We start from the raw sequence: 21,932 nt of genomic DNA, 5'->3' as shown, positions 1-21,932 counted from the left end.
ATAAACCTCAAGTTATTTGAACTCATTTATATTATGACTGTATACTTCATTTGGACTGAAAAGAGTTTTGAATATAGTTGGTCTATACATTTGAGTTAGCAACAGCTTCAGAAACTTGAAGGGGGCATGCTGAGACAGGACTCAGTTGGTTTTTAAACTGAAGCCCAGAACACATGAGAAGAAAAATGCTACTTCCATGTTGTCATTTGGGATCTGGGTGCTAATCATTTTGTTTGTTTTATTTTCTTTCTGAACATCAAACTTCAACTATCAACTATAATTAACTAACTATAATTTCAGAAAACCTAGCACAGAGTAGAATGTTTTCCTACAGAGCAGAGAGGAAGAGAGATCATGTCAAAGAATCTGTCACATACAGCAGTTATACAGTTGATTCAACTTTAAGACATCAGAGTCACTGAAATCCATTCGCTGGCCAATCACATCCATGAAGTCCGGGACCCTTGTTACAATTGTAGGTTCTGATCCATTTCCGAATGCAGTTTTACTGTAGTGCATCACTGAGCTGTAATCATAGGGAACGTTCATGGAGTCTATTACTTGATCATCATAGAACTCAAAATTTCTCTCTTTGCCTAAATGATAAATAAAAATTTTAATTACAAAATTTAGTTTATCTTACTCCAAAGACTGTTAACTTAGAAATAAAGACTATAATAAACATTGTGCGACCTTGGTTACTACTAACAGTTGATGGTATTTCAAGAGTGCTTCAAATATTCCTGTATTGGAATAGACTATTCAAACTTAGAATTATGATACCACCTGTCATGCTGAACTTATCTAAGGTTTCACTGCAGCCCAAAGTTGGACTTGAACATTTGGTCTAAGGTTCTAAGAACTGCTAATGGAAAGCTATGGCTTTTCCAGTAGTCACGAGTGGATATGAGAATTGGACCATAAAAATGGCTGAGTGCTGAAGAACTGATGCTTTCGAACTGTGGTAATGGAGAAGACTCTTGAGAGTCCCTTGGACTGCAAGGAGATCAAACCAGCCAAAGGAAATCAAGACAGCGAAGCCTGGCATGCTGTAGTCCATGGGGTTGCAAAGAGTCAGACACGGCTTAGCAACTAAATAATAACAACAATGGGTAGAAAGGGTCTAAAAGGTATTATTGAAACACTCAGTGTCATTGACTGCAATGACGAGATATAGGTATTCTCACTGGACAGAGATGAAAACAAGAGGACGTTGGGAGGTGTGGAGGGATGGGATGGGGATAATGCAGGAAGGATTGATATCATCAGTGATTTCTCAGTTACTGGAATATGTATAGTGAAGTGAAGTCACTCAGTTGTATCTGACTCTTCTCGACCCCATGGACTGCAGCCTACCAGGTTCCTCCGTCCATAGGATTTTCAAGACAAGAGTACTGGAGTGGGGTGCCATTGCCATATAGATGTATGTAAATAAATACATTTAGAGAATATTCCTGACCACTTAGCATCACTACAAATGGGTCTGATAGCCAATGCATAAAGATGCATTATCAAATCAAGGCAGAAGTTTCTAACAAAAATAAAACATTGGAAACCCTGAAGAACGAGGCCATGGGTTGAAGCTAAGCACTTCTCTTGCTCTAGAAATCTTTTAGACTTGGCTATAATGTCTTCCCTCAGACTCTGGGTTGGGGCAAAGGCAGGGGCAACTAATGTGATGTTGGGATTGTGGTGCCAGGGGCCCTCAGCACAGAGCAGCCCTCACTGGCCTCATTTGATAGCCATGTCATCCCTCCCCTCTCACTTCTCTGCCTCCCCATCCCCCTCACCATACCCTATGGAGGCAAGACAGATGGGGAAATGAAATGTCACTGCAGAAAACATGAGTTCTAGTCGGACATGGATATTAAAACCTTTCTGGAGATTTCCCTGGAGATCCAGTGGCTAAGACTCCATGCTCCCAAAACAAGAGGCCCAGGTCTGATCCCTGGTCTGGGAAATAGATCCCGAATACTGCAACAAAGACCCGTGTGGCACAACTAAGACCCAGGGCAGCCAAATAAACACGTTTTTTGGGGGAAAAAATCTTTCTGGCTTTGAGCACAAAGTCACAAAAAGTTCCAGCTGTTCAACTACTGCAGCGTTTCCCAATATGGGCTCCAAAGGATTATACAACCAAATACTCCAAAAAAAAAAAAAGACCATGATCAAGTCACTTTGAAAAACACTCCTGCTAGAGATTTGCAATTCATGTTAGTCAAGCAAAGACTCTGAACAGTACAATAGTGTAAATAGCTAAGTTTAATTTCTTTTAACCTAGGATTTCCCAAATTAATTTGACCACAGATTCCTTTCTACAAAACACTTGTGAAAAAATTGTGGGACAGTGCTCCATAAAATACTCTTTAGGAAACACTGGTTCCTAACATCACATCCAGCTCAAACTGGGGTTCTGGAAAACTGTTCCCCAATGGCCTTCAGGCACTTCATCTCTTACTGAATTAGAGCCAAATGTGCTCAGCCATGTCCAGCTCTTGGCGACCCTATGGACTATAGCCCGCCAGGCTCCTTGTCCATGGGATTCTCCAGGCAAGAATACTAGAGTGAGTAGCCATTCCCTTCTCCAGGGGATCTTTCCAACCCAGGGATCAAATCTGTGTCTCTTGCATCTCCTGCATTGGCAGGCAGATTCTTTACCACTAGCGCCACTTGGGAAGCCCAGAGCCAAATGAAGTTAAGATCAAAACATCAGAGTTTTCCCATTATTAATAGATAACACCAATGGCAGCAGAAAGCACATGTTTAGAAATTCAGCATTTAAGTTTAAAACAACATAAAACAACAAGATAAACGTACCTGAAATAATTCTGTTCCAAATTATGCTGACATAGTCATTCCGATCGGACCGTGACTGTTCATGCCAGAACCCAAGGGCATGGAGAAACTCATGTTGAACCGTTGCTATTTTGTCACAGCCCTCTCCGATGGACAGTTTTTGCATCCCAGTAAGTTGCTTCCCCACCGAAGACCAGCAGCTGACAGGGGAGTTTACAGTACAAGGAGGAGAGGCTTTTATATTGATGCAGGTTAAGGTCTTAGCGCTAAATCCCTAACGCCTAATCTACCTGGTTACCTAAGATACTAGAATCTTTCACTTGTGTCTAAACACCGTGCATTTCTCCCAAAACCCAGTGAGGTATGAAAAGCCTTCCAGACCAGATGACCTTTGGAGAACTTGGGCTGACACCAAATGTTAAGGAGTAATTCACCCTCCACTCAGCCTGGCCTGAGTTTTTCTGAATATCCCAAAATTTTTCAGATGGTCCTCGAATAAGGGTTTTATACAGGTAGAGCAACCACTCAGAACTGCTGACCTTGAGTCAAATAACTATCATCTTCTTAAGCAAAGTAGTAAGAGTTCTCGGACAGCAAGGAGATCAAACCAGTCAATCCTAAAGGAAATCAACCCTGAATATTAATTGAAAGAACTGATGCTGAAACTGAAGTTCCAATACTTTGGCCACCTGATGCAAAGAGCTGACTCACTGGAAAAGACCCTAATGCTGGGAAAGATTGGAGACAGAAGGAGAAGAGGAACAACAGAGGATGAGAAGGTTGGATGGTATCACAGATTCAATGGACTTGAACTTGGGCAAACTCTGGGAGATGGGAGGCCCAGTGTGCTGCAGTCCATGGGATCACAAAGAGTTGGACATGACTGAGAGACTGAACAACAACAACGAGAGTTCTTGGGTTAAAATAAATTTAAATACACATGCTTACATACATACAGATTGGTTTTACTTGAAGGCAGAAGTAAGGAGCATATTGGAACTCCCCTGGTGATCTAGTGGCTAAGATTCCAAGCTTCCAGTGCAAGGGGCCTGAATTCAATTCTGGTCAGGGAACTAGATCCCACATGCCCCAACTAAGACCTGGTGTAGCTAAATAAGTAAATATTAAAAAAAAAAAAAAAAAAAAAAAAAAAAAGAGGGGCTTCCTTGGTGCCTTAGTGGTAAAGAATCTGCCTGACAATGCAGAAGACACGGGTTTGATCCCTGGTCTGGGAAGACCCCACAATACCACGGAGCAACCAGGCGCGTGCACCGCAGCTATTGAGCCTGTGCTCTAGAGCCCATGTACTATAATTACCGATGCCTGAGTGCCCAAGAGCCCAAGCTCTGCAACAAGAGAAGCCACCGCAATGAGAAACCCACACACCAAAACTAGAGAGTAGCCCCCGCTCACCACAACTAAAGAAAAGCCCATGCAGCAACAAAGACCCAACACTGCTAAACTAAAAAAATAAAAGAAATGAGGAGTGCAGAAACTACAAACAGGCTGAAGGTCAGAGCCTTACGGTGGATGGCATGTGACTCCACCCTCCTTGTCTTTACAAGGCTGAGACAGTGCAGTCTGGTTTTATGGCCAGAGGGAAACTACATCCAGCAAATAGCAGTGGAAGCCCCAGCCTCCCTCAAGGTTAGGGTGCAGGGCAATCACTGTGATGCAATATCCCAGCCACAACAATTCTTCTCAGAACACTTAGAAGACAAACTTCCATTTACCCACTGCCTTTGAACACTGATATATAGTTGGGTTCTCCAGACCAAGGCTTGAAGTCAATGCATGATTTTAGGCGATAGCGTTCAAATGCCTTGAGGATAACCCCCCTGGCATTCATCTCTGAAGGAAGAAAACAAACAAAAATAAACGTATAAAATTATCACCATTGAACAATTCACCATGGAAACAGGGCCTGCAATATATTGTTTATCATGAATTAGTCCCTCTGTGAAAATTTAGCATTTTATTTTTACAAAACTTAGTATACAGTATCAATTAAGTACCACATGTAAGTATTTGGTTGTTCTTCAGATTATCTAATTTTGCCCCATGTATATTTCCCTGGAGCCAGTATAGTGCAGATAGCAAAAAAAAAAGGGGGGGGGGTGTTTCCTTACCTTCGAGAACACATACACTCGTTCACAGGCAACCAAAATGAACCATCACCGTCACATGCTTTATCTAAGAAGCTATAATATATATTTAAAGCCTCACAGCAGAGTTTTTAATCTGAGGACCTTGAGATGAGAGGGACCATGAATATGTTGAGATAGTGTTCAAAGAATTATGTCTAGACCTCTATTCATATCTATCTCAGCAAAGTGCAATTTCTGGGGAAAGCATTCATAAGATTCTCCAATGAGTTCAGGGTCTAAAATACGAATAAGAACCATTGTTTCCAAGTTGACTGATGCTAACACTTTAGATAGAATAGTGCTCAAAGAAGCCAGGGGCAAGAAACCAACCAAGGTATGCAGGAAAAGAAGCTCAGAGGGCAATCTGGGGGAAGGGGCCGTATCAGGTGCATATGAAGAGATAGTCCCAAATCAGAGCAGGTACTGGTGAAGTGAAGGATGGTGGCTGCCAGCGGTGGGTGACCGGATGGCAGAGAAGATGGTGTGTCGACTGGTTCCAACCAGACACACCTAGGTTCTCTCCTATCCTCACTACTTACTTTTTTTCTAAACCAGAGTCAGACGTGACTGAGCAGCTAACTTTATGCTTTTTATACAATTAAAACAATGAACAACTGTTAAGTTAGAAATTTAACAATTATAAAAACAATTAACCATTCAAAAGTGAACATTGCAGGGGCAATTTCGTACTTGCGTAATGTTCTTCAACACCTTGTCTGTCTAGTTCCAAAACACCTTCATCACCCCAAGAGGACACTTTGTACCCATTAAACCATTTTGCATTCTCTCTGTATGGATTTTCCTATTCTGTGAAAAGTGAAAAGTGTTAGTCGCTTAATCATGCCCAACTCTTTGTAACCCCATGGACTGTAACCTACCAGGTTCCTCTGTCTGTGGAATTCTCCAGGCAAGACTACTGGAGTGGGTTGCCACTCCCTTCTCCAGGGGATCTTCCCAACCCAGGAGACTGAACCCCAGTCTCCCGAATAGCAGGCAGATTCTTTATGGTCTGAACCACCAAGAAAACCCTATTCCTATTCTAGTCCTTCCTATTTTTTTTAATTGGAGCACAATTGCTTTACAATATTGTGTTGGCTCCTGCCATACAACAACGTGAATCAGCCATCAGTATACCTATGTCCCCTCCATCTAGAGCCTCCTTCCCACCACCCCTCATCCCAGCCCTCTAGGTCATCACACCATGAGGATGAACCCCTTGTATTATATAACAACTTCCCACTAGCTTTCTATCCATTTACTTTTGATGCATAATCTTTGCCAATTTACTTCACCTTTGGAGTTGTGGTATTATCACAAGACCAGCTAAGCGGGGAAATAAAGTCAACTTTGCAGGAATATTGTAAGACTAGCACAGAAAGAAGAGGTGAAGTTCCAAGCACAGTAGGCCCCATGGATCTGTGCTTTCACTTTCTGTGGCTTTGGTTACCTGTCCAAAAATATTAAATGGAAAACTTCAGACATAAGAGTTGATGATCACAAAACTGCATGCCGCTCTGAGCAGCCTGAGGAAATTTCCTGCCATGCTGCTCCATCCTGCCAGGGATTCCCCAATCTTGGATGTCCATCATCTGCTCTCAATATCCACTCATCGACCTCGTCAAACCTCAATGACCCAGCATCACCCAAAGCAGATAATCCTCCTTCTGATGTGTCATTGAACGTCAATAGTAGCCTAACGATACATCACAACACCGACGCCATTCACCTCATTTCATTTCATGAAGTAGGCATTTCATCATCTCCCATCATCAGAAGGATAACACAGTTCAGTAAAATATCTGGACAGACCACATTCACATAACTTTTATTATAGGTTATAATTGTTCTATTTTCTTATTAGTTACTATCTCTTACTGTGCCTAATTTATCAGTTTATCATACATACATAGATTAGGAAAAAACCTAGTATATATAGGGTTTGGTACTACCCACAGTTTCAGTCATTCACTGGAAGTCTTGGAACATATCCCCCAAGGATAAGAGGGCACTACTATAAAATAAGCATCTATCAAATGTTTATTTTCTGCTACCTTCTTACATGTCCGTTTCACAGACAATTTAAAGACATTCTTCAGAATGCCTCAGTCTAGGTGAAGGTAAAGAACAGGACAGACATAGGACCTAAAATCCATGAATCTCTAACAGGCACTCAGAATTCAACCATTTACAATATCACACAAATGATATATGCTCAGGGACATCCCTCATGGTCCAGTGGTTGAGAATTCACCTTCCAATGCAGAGGATTTGGGTTCAGTCCCCGTTGGAGACTAAGATCCCACACACCAACAGGCACCTAAGCTCACACGCTGCAACTAAGACCCAATGTAGCTAAATATTTTAAAAATAATAATTTTTTTAAAATAATAAGTTTTCTAAAAGTAGCTATGAAAAAATAATACATGGTTATTATTAAAAAGTTAGACATTATAAACAAAAAGAAAGAAATTATAAAATCTTACACAGAAATAACCAAGCACGTTTATCATACTTTTCTTATGAATACATACATGTGCAATATACATATTTTTTATAAACAATAAAGTTACAGCCTTCATAATATTTTATAAACTATTTTTTCACTAAATGCTCAGTCACAAAGTCATATCTGATTCTTTGCAATCCCATGGACGGTAGCCTGCCAGGCTTCTCTGTCCATGGAATTTCTCAGGCAAGAGTACTGGAGTGGGTAGCCATTTCCTTCTCCATTTCATTAAGTAATACATCTTAAGCCTTGCTTCTTCATGAAATACTGTTTTTATCATTTTAATAGCCACCTTATATGACTGTAAAATATAAGTAACTTCGTGTTATCAAATATTTAAACTGTTTCTATGTTTTCTGTATTGTAAATATCACATTGTATCATTATTTCATATCTAACACGTCCGTAAAATAAGGGATGATGACACCAACCACCACATGACTATTTCTGAACTGAAGGTCTAAGGAGCTTGCTTGTCTGGGCCTTTTATCAAAGCTTAATAAGGATAGTGTCTATCCTGCGAATTGTTTGGAGACTCAAATAAGGGAATAAATGTGGAAGTTTTGTAAAAAGTATAGCTTTCTACCAAGACCCTTATGTACCCTGTACCTTTATTTACCACAGCTTTAATTAACTTTGCATCACAGATTCAGGAAAGCCCCACCAGGGATCCTGCTATCTAAACCCTAGAAGCTAAGTAAATAGTTGCTTAGGATTATTTTCCCCTTGTTAAGCCCCTTCCTGCTCCTGGACCTTGATCTTCATTTCTAGCCCCAACTTTAACCCTTTTATCCACTTCTTACTTCCTAAAACTCACCTCAAATCTGGCACTCAGGCTTGCAACTGTAACTCACTCATGGGAAGCTACACACGGTTGCTTCGTTATCCCATTCAGGTAAGTTGCCACTAACAGCCAGATGATACCCAAGGCTTAAGCTAAAAGACTAAAGCCCTACTGGAAGAATTTCATATGGAAAAAAGTATGGCGCTTTCTCAAAAAAACAAAATAGAACTGCCATATGATCACTCCTGTGTATATACCTGAAAAAAAACAAAAACACACCACCATCTGAAAAGACACAGCCCCCCCAAATGTTTATAGCAGCACTATTAACAATTGCCAGGAAATGAAAGCAACCTAAGTGTCCACCAAGAGAAGAATGGAGGGACCTCCCTGGTGGTCCAGTAGCTAAGACTCCATGCTCCAAATGCAGGAGGCCCAGGTTCAATCCTTGGTCAGGGAACTAGATCCCACATGCCACAACTAAGAGTTTGCATCCTGTAACTAAAGATCCCGCACACTGCGGCCGAGACCCAGGAAGGCCAAACAAATAAATCAATATTTCTTTTTAAAAAAGAACCTTTGTAAAATAAAAAAAGAACACAGAGAAATGGATTAAGAAGATTAAGTACATGAAGGAGTACTACTCAGTCATGAAAAAGAACAAATTTTTGCCTTTGCAGAAACATGAATGGACTTTGAGGCAATTACACAAGTGAAATAAGTCAGAGAAAGATAAATACCATGCTGCTGCTGCTGCTAAGTCGCTTCAGTCGTGTCCGACTCTGTGCGACCCCATAAATGTCAGCCTACCAGGCTCCACTGTCCCTGGGATTCTCCAGGTAAGAATACTGCAGTGGGTTGCCATTGCCTTCTCCAATGCATGAAAGTGAAAAGTGAAAGTGAAGTCGCTCAGTCATGTCCAACTCTTAGCGACCCCATGGACTGCAGCCTACCAGGCTCCTCCATCCATGGGATTTTCCAGGCAAGAGTACTGGAGTGGGTTGCTATTGCCTTCTCCAATAAACACTGTAGATATCACTTATATGTGGAATTTTTAAAGTACAACAAACTAGTTAATATAACAAAAAAGAAGCAGACTCACAGATGTAGAGAACAAACTGGTGGTTACCAGTGGAGAGATGGAAGGGGCCTGGGGTAATATAAGGGTAGGGGATTAAGAGGTACAACCTATTAGGTATAAAATAAGTTATAAGGATATACTGTACAAATGGGAAATATAGCCAATATTTTATAATGAGCAAAAATGTAGTATAACCTGTAAAAATTTTAAATCACTATATTGTATACTTGTAACTTCAGTTCCATTCAGTTTGGTTTAGTCGCTCAGTCGTGTCCGACTCTTTGTGACCCCATGAATCGCAGCATGCCAGGCCTCCCTGTCCATCACCAACTCCCCGAGTTCACTCAAACTCACGTCCATCGAGTCAGTGATGCCATTCAGCCATCTCATCCTCTGTCATCCCCTTCTCCTCCTGTCCCCAATCCCTCCCAGCATCAGGGTCTTTTCCAATGAGTCAGCTCTTCGCAAGAGGTGGCCAAAGTACTGGAGTTTCAGCTTTAACATCATTCCTTCCAAAGAACACCCAGTGCTGATCTCCTTTAGAATGGACTGGTTGGATCTCCTTGCAGTCCAAGGGACTCTCAAGAGTCTTCTCCAACACCACAGTTCAAAAGCATCAATTCTTCAGCGCTCAGCTTTCTTCACAGTCCAACTCTCACATCCATACACGACTACTGGAAAAACCATAGCTTTGACTAGACGGACCTTTGTTGGCAAAGTAATGTCTCTGCTTTTGAATATGCTCTCTAGGTTGGTCATAACTTTCCTTCCAAGGAGTATGCGTCTTTTAATTTCATGGCTGCAATCACCATCTGCAGTGATTTTGGAGCCCAAAAAAATAAAGTCTGACACTGTTTCCACTGTTTCCCCATCTATTTCCCATGAAGTGATGGGACCAGATGCCATGATCTTTGTTTTCTGAATGTTGAGCTTTAAGCCAAATTTTTCACTCTCCTCTTTCACTTTTATCAAGAGGCTTTTGAGTTCCTCTTCACTTTCTGCCATAAGGGGGGTGTCATCTGCATATCTGAGGTTATTGATATTTCTCCTGGAAATCTTGATTCCAGCTTGTGCTTCTTCCAGCTCAGCATTTCTCATGATGTACTCTGCATAGAAGTAAAATAAGCAGGGTGACAATATATAGCCTTGACGTATGCCTTTTCCTATTTGGAACCAGTCTGTTGTTCCATGTCCAGTTCTAACTGTTGCTTCCTGACCTGCATATAGGTTTCTCAAGAGGCGGGTCAGGTGGTCTCGTATTCCCATCTCTTTCAGAATTTTCCAGTTTATTGTGATCCACACAGTCAAAGGCTTTGGCATAGTCAATAAAGCAGAAATAGATGTTTTTCTGGAACTCTCTTGCTTTTTTGATGATCCAGTAGATGTTGGCAATTTGATCTCTGGTTCCTCTGCCTTTTCTAAAACCAGCTTGAACATCTGGAAGTTCACGGTTCACGTATTGCTGAAGCCTGGCTTGGAGAATTTTGAGCATTACTTTACTAGAGTGTGAGATGAGTGCAATTGTGCGGTAGTTTGAGCATTCTTTGGCATTGCCTTTCTTTGGGATTGGAATGAAAACTGACCTTTTCCAGTCCTGTGACCAGTGCTGAGTTTTCCAAATTTGCTGGCATATTGAGTGCAGCACTTTCACAGCATCATCTTTCAGGATTTGAAATAGCTCGACTGGAATGCCATCACCTCCACTAGCTTTGTTCGTAGTGATGCTTTCTAAGGCCCACTTGACTTCACATTTCAGGATGTCTGGCTCTAGGTCATTGATCACACCATCGTGATTATCTGGGTCATGAAGATCTCTTTTGTACAGTTCTTCTGTGTATTCTTGCCACCTCTTCTTAATATCTTCTGCTTCTGTTAGGTCCATACCATTTCTGTCCTTTATCGAGCCCATCTTTGCATGAAATGTTCCCTTGGTATCTCTAATTTTCTTGAAGAGATCTCTAGTCTTTCCCATTCTGTTGTTTTCCTCTATTTCTTTGCATTGGTCACTGAGGAAGGCTTTCTTATCTCTTCTTGCTATTCTTTGGAACTCTGCATTCAGATGCTTATATCTTTCCTTTTCTCCTTTGCTTTTGGCTTCTCTTCTTTTCACAGCTATTTGTAAGGCCTCCTCAGACAGCCATTTTGCTTTTGTGCATTTCTTTTCCATGGGGATGGTCTTGATCCCTGTGTCCTGTACAACTTACGTAAAATTAAACATCAACTGCACTTCAATTAAAAAGCAAAAATTAAAAAGAAAAGAAAAGAAACAGGTACATAAAACTTATAAGGTTAGGATAGCTTTAGGTAAAATGCATGGCAAAAATAACCTAAGAGGTATAGTCAGATTAAAGCTCACTGGGGACTTCCCTGGTGGTTCAGTGGCTAAGACTCCATGCTACCAATGCAGGAGGCTCGGGTTCAATCTTTGGTCAGGGAACTAGACCCCACATGCCACAACTAAGAATTTGCATGCTGCAACTTAAAAAAAGATCCCGCATGCTCCTGTGAAGACAGAAGATCCCATGTGCTGAAACTGAGACCTGGTGCAGCCAAATTAAAAAAGAAAAAAAAAAGCTCACTGGTCTTTCATGGAACACAGGAGAATACAGTTTTATATATATAGTTTTAATCATGCATATGTATATATATATGATTTTGAAACAAAAATATTTTTAAACTTTTAATCAAAAGACTAAAACCAAAAATAAATATTTAAATAAGGAGAGGTTAGTAAAAGTACAAATTTCAGCTATCAGATAAATAAGGCCCAAGGATCAAATGTAAAACGTGGTGTTATAGTTGATAGCACTGTATTGCACAATTGAAATTTTCCAAGAGAGTAGAATATAAATGTTCTCACACACAAGAAAAATATGTGAGGTGATGGGTGTGTCAGCTAACTCAACGGGGGAATCCTTTCAGTGTTCACACATGTCAAATCACCACAATGTATATCAAGTATCTAACAATTTCATGTCAATTATACCTCAATAAAGCTGAAAAAAAATTATATTTTAATACAGTGTTTCAGATCCCCCTCATTCTGAAAGTCAATGGACATCATTTTCTCCTCATGTTACACAACTCTTAAGTTTCTAATTCTATGAATTACTGTTGCTTTGGCTTTTTCTACCCTACTCTTGGTTTTTCATTTGTTTATGGCCAGTCTTGCCTTCTCAAAAACTTTTATCAGATCTTCCATCTATATCAATTCCAAAAAGTTGCTCTCTCAGGCTGAATTCCACTCTGTGCCATCTAACTCAGTACAATCTTCCTGGGTCATCCAGAAAGATCCATTATCTATGGCGTATGTGCGATATGCAAGGTACCTGTGAAAAACTCATCCATACCCATGGCTTCAACCATCTCCCATACCCTTAGTAACTCCCTGTTAGATTTCTCTATCTTGAATGACCAGACCAGACACCAAGACATCATACGATGCCTCCACCACAGTGAGCCTGAAGCATTTCAAATCCTGCATGCCAAAAAGCAATTTCCACCATACTTCTCCATCTCACCCTCTTCAAGACATATTCCCTATTCTTGTTAAAGTCATTGCCATCCCCCCAGTCACCTAAGAATGAATCCTGGGCACTAGCCCTTCTTTCCCTAGACCCACCTTCTTCTTGATCTCTCACAATCACCAAATCTAATTGCTTCCTAAGCCTCTCTTAGAATGATTCACTCTAGTCTATCATCACTGAGAGAGTCTTGGCTTAGAAACACTTTAATCCTTCTCTGAATTTCTTCAACAGTCTAACTGATCTCCCTACTCTTTTACTGCCCCACTGATAATACATCTTCTGGACTGCAACCAGAGTGATAATGATCTCATTTCTGCACTAAAACCTTTGGTGGTTCCACATGACCCTTGGTATACACACCAAGTTCTTTAACACAGGAAAGACTCAAGGCTGGATTCTGCCTACCTGTTCAACTTCATTATCTTCCCACTCTCAACCTAATTCTAACCAGTGGTTTTCTCCTTTCCCCATGCCTTTGCACGTAGTGATCCGTCTGCTTAGAGCATCCTTCCCTTGCTGTCAGAGGCTGCACTAGCCCACACAGTGCCTTAGAAAGAAGCACCTCGCTGTACACCAGAAATTAACACAACATTATAAATCAAACATACTTTAATTAAGAAAGGAAGGAAGGAAGAATGGAAAGAGGGAAGGAAGAAACGGGCACCAAATCTGAGCAGATACTGCCAGTACTGTCTTGGTAGGTGGATGAATAGTACTTCATTCAAGAGATGAATGCCTCTTGATGAATATGATGCAAGCTTAATTTCAGTCCCACTTGCCCCCCTCCCCAGGCACCTTTGTGTGGAGTACAACTTGCACAAGCTTCACAGCAGCCCCACTGCACAGGGTCACTTGCCCCTATTATATATGCCTTTATATCTAGTTTGAGTTAAATGTCCTCCAGTGGGCTCCCATAGCTCTTTGAACATATCATCAATCATAATATTTATTCCATTCTATATAATTAGCTTTTGATTTATAATTATCTCTACTGAAATGAGGCTTCCTAGGTTGTGCTAGTGAAAAAGAATCTGCCTGCCAATGCAAGAGACACAAAAGACACGAGTTCAGTCTCTGGGTCAGAAAGATTCCCTGGAGTGGGAAAGAGCAACCCACTCCAGTATCTTGCCTCGAGAATTCCACGGACAGAGGAGCCTGTGGGATACAGTCCTTGGGGTCCCAAAGAGTTGGACATGACTGAGCACACACACTGAAATATACGATGTTAGTCACTCAGTCAATGTCCAACTCATTGTGACTACATGGACTGTATAGCCCACCAGGCTCCTCTGTCCATGGGATTTTCCCAGCAAGAATACTGGAGTGGGTTGCCATTTCTTCCTCCAGGGGATCTTCTAGACCCAAGGATCCAACCCATGTCTCTGGCATCTCCTGTATACAGGTAGATTCTTTACTGCTAAGCCACTGGAGAAGCCCAAATAAATGATACTTAAGCGAAAATTTCCCAAATGGCAGTTCCTAAACTGATGCTGGTCAGTGATATCATTTTTACTAATCCATGGGTAAAATGAGAATTTTGTTTAGTGTTTTCCATGACAATAAATTTCTAATACAGAAAACTTGCCCTTTCTTCTGGATTAGATTCTTCTGACTTTTTAGTATTAAAACATTATTTATTTTATAAAAAGAGGATGATAAAAAGAAAGTGGGTTCTTGTTAAATTCCTGACTTGGCAAAATAAAATGTTAGTAAAATAATGACAGTTCCTAGAGTTTTGTTTGTTTTTTTGGTGCTTGTTTTTCAGTCATGTGTTAAATCTGAACATAGATGAAGCCTCTGCTTTAAAATAAAGACTAGCTTCCGAATCTTTATGTTCCAACTGTCAAATACAGAGTAGGCTTTCTGTAAATCTTGGCTGAATTAATCCCTTTACTGGTCAAAGTGAAAGCTGCTCAGTCACGTCTGACTCTTTGTGATCCCATGGATTATACAGTCCATGGAATTCTCCAGGCCAGAATACTTTCTCCAGGGGATCTTCCCAACCCATGGATCAAACCGAGGTCTCCCGCATTGAAGCCTGATTCTTTACCAGCTGAGCCACAAGGGAAGTCCTTTACTGGTCAAAACTCAGCAAATATTTCATACAAAATCATTTGGTTCTGTTCATTCTTCATTTTGCTTATTTTTTTTTAACATAAGTGTATTTAGGCAGGCTACAATCCATGGGGTCACAAAGAGACACAACTGATAATGCACACACACACACACACGGCCACACAAAGCAACAAACAAAACCCTTAATGGCCATGTGAATCTTCCCTTGAAAATACTGTCATCCTATTCTGTTAGGAACACACATTATTTGTGGACACTCCAAATTTCATACTAACCCAAGCTATCATCTAGAACATATGGAATAGTATGAGGCCACCTATATCTTTCTCCAACGATGGCATTTCTTTCTTGTATCTGTCAAAAATAAGTGGGAAAGGATTCACTGAAGGTATCAGTCAAAAATTATGAAACAAGCAATAGTTAACCCAGAAATAAAAGAAGTTTTAAGCTTTCCCAAGCAACCTAAGGGCTTCCTTGTAGCTCAGTGGTAAAGAATCCACCTGTCAATGCAGGAGACTCAGGTTCAATCCCTGAGTCGGGAAGATCCCTGGAGAAGGGAATGGCTACCCACTCCAGTATTCTTGCCTGGAGAATTCCATGGACAGAGGAGGCTGGTGGGCTATGGTCATGAGGTTGCAAATGAATCTTGACAGGACTTAGGAACTAAATAACAACAAGGCAACCTAAACAAATTTTCTGTGTGAAGCGACTTAGCAGCAGCAGCAGCAGCATGCACGTACTCATGTGTGTGTACACCTACTCTTATCCTATCATAACAAAAGTTTTAGGAGGAAATCATTAGCTTCTCTTTTTTAATAATGAGAATGGCAAGCATTAATATTTCCTTTAATCTCATTTCACTTCAATTATTCATATTTTTACATATCCTTTTAAGTGTTAGTGCAGGTTTATATGCCCAAAACCTCAGAGTTTGGAGCAGAGAAAGGTTTACTGCAGGGCCATGCAAGGAGATGGGTGGCTCAGGCCCCTCAAAACCCCTAACTCCCTGAAGGGTTTTGGCAAAGCATTTGTAAAGGCCAGATGAGTGAGAGGCAGGCACAAGACATGTGATCAGTTCATATACAATTCTGATTGTCTGATGGAAAATCATTAATTACTATCATTAACTTTGTTAATAAAGTTGAAGACGGAACCATGCAAAATCATGTAAATAATGATTTGTAAAACTGGACTATAAATATGGTAGATTCATAGACTAGTTTCCTATATTAAGATTTAAAAACATATAAGAAGAAAGTGATAGCAAAACTTCAGTCATCTTGATCTTGCAATATGAAAAAAAGTTCCACATGAGCTATGCCAAAGTTTTCAAAAAATTTTACAATATTGAAATTTTTGGAATAGAAAACATATTTCATTAACGTATTCATCCAGCCAATGAAATGAACACTATTCAAGAGAAAAGAGATCCATTGGTAACAAAAGTACCAATGCCTCTACATTTCTCAGGCTCTAGTGGAGGAGACAAACAGCATGTAAGAAAAAAGTTTAAACAGGATCTATTTAATAGTAGCAGAGGAAATAAAAAGGGAGATGTGAACAAGAATAAAGGAATTGGGGGGAGTGCATTAGATAAAGTGATCAGGACAGAACTCTTTGAAAGGATGACATTGAAGGTGAAATGAGAGTGACAAGAAAGAGCCAGACTTGAAAGGTTCCTTGGATATCACCTAAAGAGCTATGGATGGAGGTTCGTGACATTGTACAGGAGGCAGGGATCAAGACCATCCCCAAGAAAAAGAAATGCAAGAAGGCAAAATGGTTATCTGAGGAGGCCTTACAAACAGCTATGAAAAGAAGAGAAGTGAAAGGCAAAGGAGAAAAGGAAAGATATACCCATTTGAATGTAGAGTTCCAAAGAATAGCGAGGAGAGATAAGAAAGACTTCCTCAGTGATCAGTGCAAAGAAATAGAGGAAAACAATAGAATGGGAAAGACCAAAGATATCTTCAAGAAAATTAGAGATACCAAGGGAACTTTTCATGCAAAGATGGGCATAATAAAGGACAGAAATGGTATGGACCTAACAGAAGCAGAAGATACTAAGAACAGGTGCAAGAATACACAGAAGAACTATACAAAAAAGATCTTCATGATGCAGATAATCATAATGGTGTGATCACTCACCTAGAGCCAGACATCCTGGAATGTGAAGTCAAGTGGGCCTAAGGAGCATCATGACAAACAAAGCTCATGGAGGTGATGGAATTCCAGCTGAGCTATTTCAAGTCCTAAAAGATGATGCTGTGAAAATGCTGCACTCAGTATGCCAGCAAATTTGGAAAACTCAGCAGTGGCCACAGGACTGGAAAAGGTCAGTCTTCATTCCAATACCAAAGAAAGGCAATGCCTAAGAATGCTCAAACTACCTCACAATTGCACCCATCTCACACGCTAGCAGTAGAGTTAAATCGTGCAAGGTCCTGGAGGCTGTGGGCCAATCTGGATATTATTCTAAATACAAGAGGAGGCCATTGAAGAGTTTCAAGGCGGGAAGTAAAAAGGTGGCATTGCTAATTTAAAAGATCACTTTGCTGTGGAGGACAGGTGACAGGGACAGAGTGCAAAAGATTCTAGGAGATCAGCATTTGAAGTAGATAAATAGAAGAAAAGTGCATTCTTAGGAGTATAGATGCACTGTGGAGGTAGAAATGTTAGAACTTACTGATGGAGAGGACGGCAAGGTGAAGAAAAGGGAAGAAGCAAAGGTGACTCCTGGATTTTTTACTTATTATTCAGTGGAGTGGGGGAGAGGGAGTGGTGACGAATTTACTAAGAGGGAAGACTGGAGAGGGACAGCGTGCGTGGGAAATCAGAGTTGAACTGAGGACTCATTATGCTTGAGGTATCTCATAAATATTCCAGAGGAACTGATGGATTAGCATCAGGATAGACCAGTAGGGAACTTGGGGGAAGGAATGAACCAGAGTTATATATTTGGAGTTATCAGCATAGAGGTGACATTTAAAGCCCTGATACAGGATTGGATCAAGAAGGGGAGAAGAGCAGACCAAGGACTAAAGATCAGATACTCTGTAGCTCTGATTCTTGAGTTGAAGTTCACATGGGGGTTGAGGGATGTTTAAACATGATACCTGTGTTCATCTGTGTGCTGTGATGGCGAGGTAAGAACCAGTACTCTTTATGAATATCTTAAGAGGATCTTTACGTGGCAACACTATTCTCAGCTATCAGAGTAGAAATCACAAAATCTGTCTCTTATGATAAAAAGCCAGATTCATTAAAATTACCAATTCAACTTAATTTTGCTTCAACTAGCTTTAATCAGTGAAGTTCTATTTAAAAACAAAAATCTCATGTGTGCTTAGTCACTCAGTCATGTCCAACTCTTTGTGATCCCATGGACTATAGCCCACCAGGCTCCTCTGTCCATGGGATTGCCCAGGCAAGAATACTGCAGTGGGTTGCCATACCCTCTTCCAGGGTGTCTTCCCAAGCCAGGGATCAAACCCGGGTCTCCCACATAGTGGGCAGTTTCTTTACCATCTGAGCCACCAGGGAAGTTCATGAATACTGGAGTGGGTAGCCTATTCCTTCTCTAGGGGATCTTCCTGACCCATGAATCAAACCGGGGTCTCCCACATAGCAGGTGGATTCTTTACCAGATGAGCTACCAGGGAAGCATTGCAATAATGAAAATCAATTAGATCAGTAAGAGCAAAGCATGCAAGATGAGTGACAGTCTTCAACCGCAAAGAAATCTGAGTAATGAATGACGAAGATACCACTATGTGAATCCCTTAGCATATAATGTATTCATTGACTAAATGTGTCAACTATGATCCTACATGCTTAGAGACAGTTGGGTTTAACAAAGCCCACACTGTCCCATCATTGTCAGGTATTGATTTCAGCTTGCAGTGATTAATTGAAAGTTCTTCCTTGCATTGTTTCAACTCACCTCATCAAGTATGATGTCTCCCTCAAAAAGATCCAGTCCCAGATCTAAGAAGGAAGATAACAATTTTTGTTAGCAAATTGGATTCAAACTCCCCACTTAATAAAGAATGTAAAATTAAAAATCCACAAACCTTCATTGATATCAAATATATCCCGGTCAAGTCCATTATCTACATCTTTAACAAAAATAACAAAAACACATTGAATGTTGTGCTTATGAAAGAAGAAAATCTTTATCAACCACTGATTAGAAGTGAGCAAGTTTCTTTTGTCTCATATAAGAGAGTACCATGCTCTGATTCAATATACATTGATTGATTGATCCATTGATTGAGAACCTCCCTTGAGTCAGGCTTGGGGCTATGGAGTTTTGCATACATATCCTCTTGTTTTATCCATGTCCCTTGAATGGCAAATAACTTCAGGAATAAGAAATTGGTCGCTCCATATAATATTAATTTGAAAGACTAGATTAGATGACTAGATAGGAAGCAAATGTTTACACAAGGTAAAATCAGTTCAAGCAACCCATGTATGTATATTCCTTGCTAATAATGTACCTTGGAACTCTCAAGCAAAATTCCTAATCTATATTTGAATTATTCTTAAGTTTCAAAAGGTAGATAATATGGCCAAACCTCTAAGCGTACAACTGAATAGGAAGAACATCAGGCCCATCTGATTTGGCACAAAGACAGCAAAAATAACAACAGTAGACATTTATGGGGTGCCAATATGTCAGTCTCTGTGTTTGGACTTTCTTATACCATCCTCTTTTTTTTTTTGCTGAGTATGTGGAACCCCTGAGCAGAAACAATAAAATGTTCTTCAGAAAATCAAAAGAAGCCAGTGCTTGATCAAAGTTCAGAGCAAGTATGCACTGTGCTTAGCATTAAATGTGTCCTAAGTTCTTCTGTGCTGTTGCTCTATTCTTCACACGACCTTCTTCTACCGTGTGTGCTGTGCCATGTTCAGTCACATAGGGCAAAACTCAAAATAGACTCACCAAAGATTTCTGGAGTTGGCTGGGAAACAAACACATAAGAAAATGATATTATTATGATGTCTGTGACATAGTCTTATTGATTCCAATTTCCATCTAGCCATCTGTGGGGTTTTGTTTTTTCCTTAATAGTATGGATTAGTTTCTGGCATGTATTCAAGAGAACTACATCAGAGTCTAAGATAACTTTTTGACCCAAGGGTCTTCTCATTTCATATAAAAAATGAAACAGTCTGTTGCATGAATTTGAAGGGCTGAAGCAAGAAGCCAAGTTCTCAGATTCAAAAGAAGGCAGAACATGAGTCCTGCCCTCCAATAAGTGTTCACATTAAACAAGATTTTCTAAAGAATTCATGGAGCTTCATTTGAAAAATCTAATAACTTATTCTTGGCATTAAAATATTATAATTTATAATGATGCTTTAAACAGAAAATTTTATTGAAGATCTCATTAACCATGGTTTAATTTCACATTTTGCTCAAGACTCTGTCTTCGAAGTCAATACCAAATACTTCAGAAAAAAAAAATCTATGGCTATACTTTGCAAATGAAAAAAACAAACAAACTGAAAATAGATTCCCTACAGGTGACCAAATGAAGGGCTCCTCAGTGGCTCAATGGTAAAGAATTCACCTACAAAGGCAGGAGACACAGGAGATGAGAGTTTGATGCCTGGGTCGGGAAGATTCCTGGAGAAGGAAATGACAACCCACTCCAGTATTCTTGCCTGGAAAATTCCATGGACAGAGGAGCCTGGTGGGCTACAGTCCCTGGGGTCACAAAGAGTCAGACACAACTGAAGCAAGTGGGCAGCAGCAGACCAAATGAAACCCAGATCACATACCCAGCAGAAAAAACTAAGTAAATCTGAGATTTCTTAATGAAGTCTAGTTTAAAAAGCTCATGGACTTGTAGACAGTAGGTCTGGGTTTTATTCCTGCTTCTACCAGTTACCAGCAAGTCAGTTCACCTTCCTGGTACTCAGATACTCAGAGTATCTGTACAATGTGGTCAGGGCTGGCTTTCTGGGTATTCTGACAGTTATATGATATAATGTGAAAGAATGTGGCAAACTATAATAAAATGTCATACAAATGTAAGGGACAATTTTATTTAAATACAGATTACCTGTAGGTTCTAGAATCTCCATGCTAGAATCAACTGGGGTATCTGGCAAGCAGTGAGGATAAATTGGTTGGATGGTGACCACCCTTTTTTATATTAACTAGTGTCTTGATTGTCTTACGCCTTGGCCACACACAGGCACACCCTCACAGAGGAATGCCAACACACTCCCGAAAACCATTATCAAGCATTCATTCATAATTACAGTTTTAATGAGTCTCCCATGGTATCTCTTGTTCTCACTGCTGTAGTTCTGTTCACAGAATATTATTTCAACATAATAATTGTTATTTAAAAATCACAACTAAAGATTCTCCCCAGCATTTGAAACTTCATTTAAAACCTCAATTATGGTTACGAGGGGATGTTGGAGGGAGAGATAAGTTGGGAGATTGGGATTGACATATACAAACCACTTACATAAAATAGGTAACTAATAAGGACCTACTGTATAGCACAGGGAACTCTACTCAATACTTTGTAATGGCCTATATGGAAAAAGAATCTTTAAAAAAAAGAAAGAAAAAGAGTGGATTATATGTATAACTGATCAACTTTGCTGCATACCTGAAACTAACACAACATTGTAAATCAACTGCACTCCAATAAAAATAATAAATAAAACCTCAAGTTGGTTTGTGGAACCAGCTACCTGTCATTGTAGAAAGATTGGTCTAACCTGATGAAGAAGAAGAGAGATTCCATGCTACAAGACTTAAGCATTGGCTGTGCCCATGACATTCATTATTCACTCTGTCATGTCTCACATTCCTATAACAGCAATACATATCACATTCCTTAGTAAAAACGGAATGATTTTCAAGTTTCCATCTTATCGTAAGAAAACTTGTTACACAACAATGAAACTGCAGAGAAAACAATTTTATCTCATGTCCCTGACTTTTCCTCTGGTGCGCCTTCTTCTCACTCCCAGTACTCTGCCT

General features: G+C 40.1%; 1 protein-coding gene across 3 annotated transcripts in view; it reads right to left on the bottom strand.

Annotated features, from left to right (window-relative positions):
• The window catches only part of MEP1B (meprin A subunit beta), a 36,910-nt gene that overhangs the window by 13,972 nt on the left and 1,006 nt on the right, over positions 1 to 21,932 (bottom strand). Inside the window, exons 2-8 of one of the 3 annotated variants that reach the window (XM_006054837.4) lie at positions 19,866 to 19,884; positions 18,991 to 19,035; positions 18,861 to 18,904; positions 15,193 to 15,271; positions 4,530 to 4,647; positions 2,818 to 2,996; positions 378 to 596 (exon numbers count right to left, since the gene is read on the bottom strand). In XM_006054837.4, coding sequence (XP_006054899.3) covers positions 378 to 596; positions 2,818 to 2,996; positions 4,530 to 4,647; positions 15,193 to 15,271; positions 18,861 to 18,904; positions 18,991 to 19,035; positions 19,866 to 19,884 — 703 coding nt within the window. Of the gene's footprint in view, positions 1 to 377; positions 597 to 2,817; positions 2,997 to 4,529; positions 4,648 to 15,192; positions 15,272 to 18,860; positions 18,905 to 18,990; positions 19,036 to 19,865; positions 21,442 to 21,932 lie in introns of those variants that run through there. The other 2 variants (XM_044934540.2, XM_044934541.2) reach the window with 2 other exon arrangements.

This window comes from Bubalus bubalis, chromosome 22 (genome assembly GCF_019923935.1).
Source record: "Bubalus bubalis isolate 160015118507 breed Murrah chromosome 22, NDDB_SH_1, whole genome shotgun sequence".
NCBI lineage: Eukaryota > Metazoa > Chordata > Mammalia > Artiodactyla > Bovidae > Bubalus > Bubalus bubalis.
The sequence above is the reverse complement of the archived record's forward strand: the minus strand, read 5'-3'. Positions and strand labels throughout refer to the sequence as shown.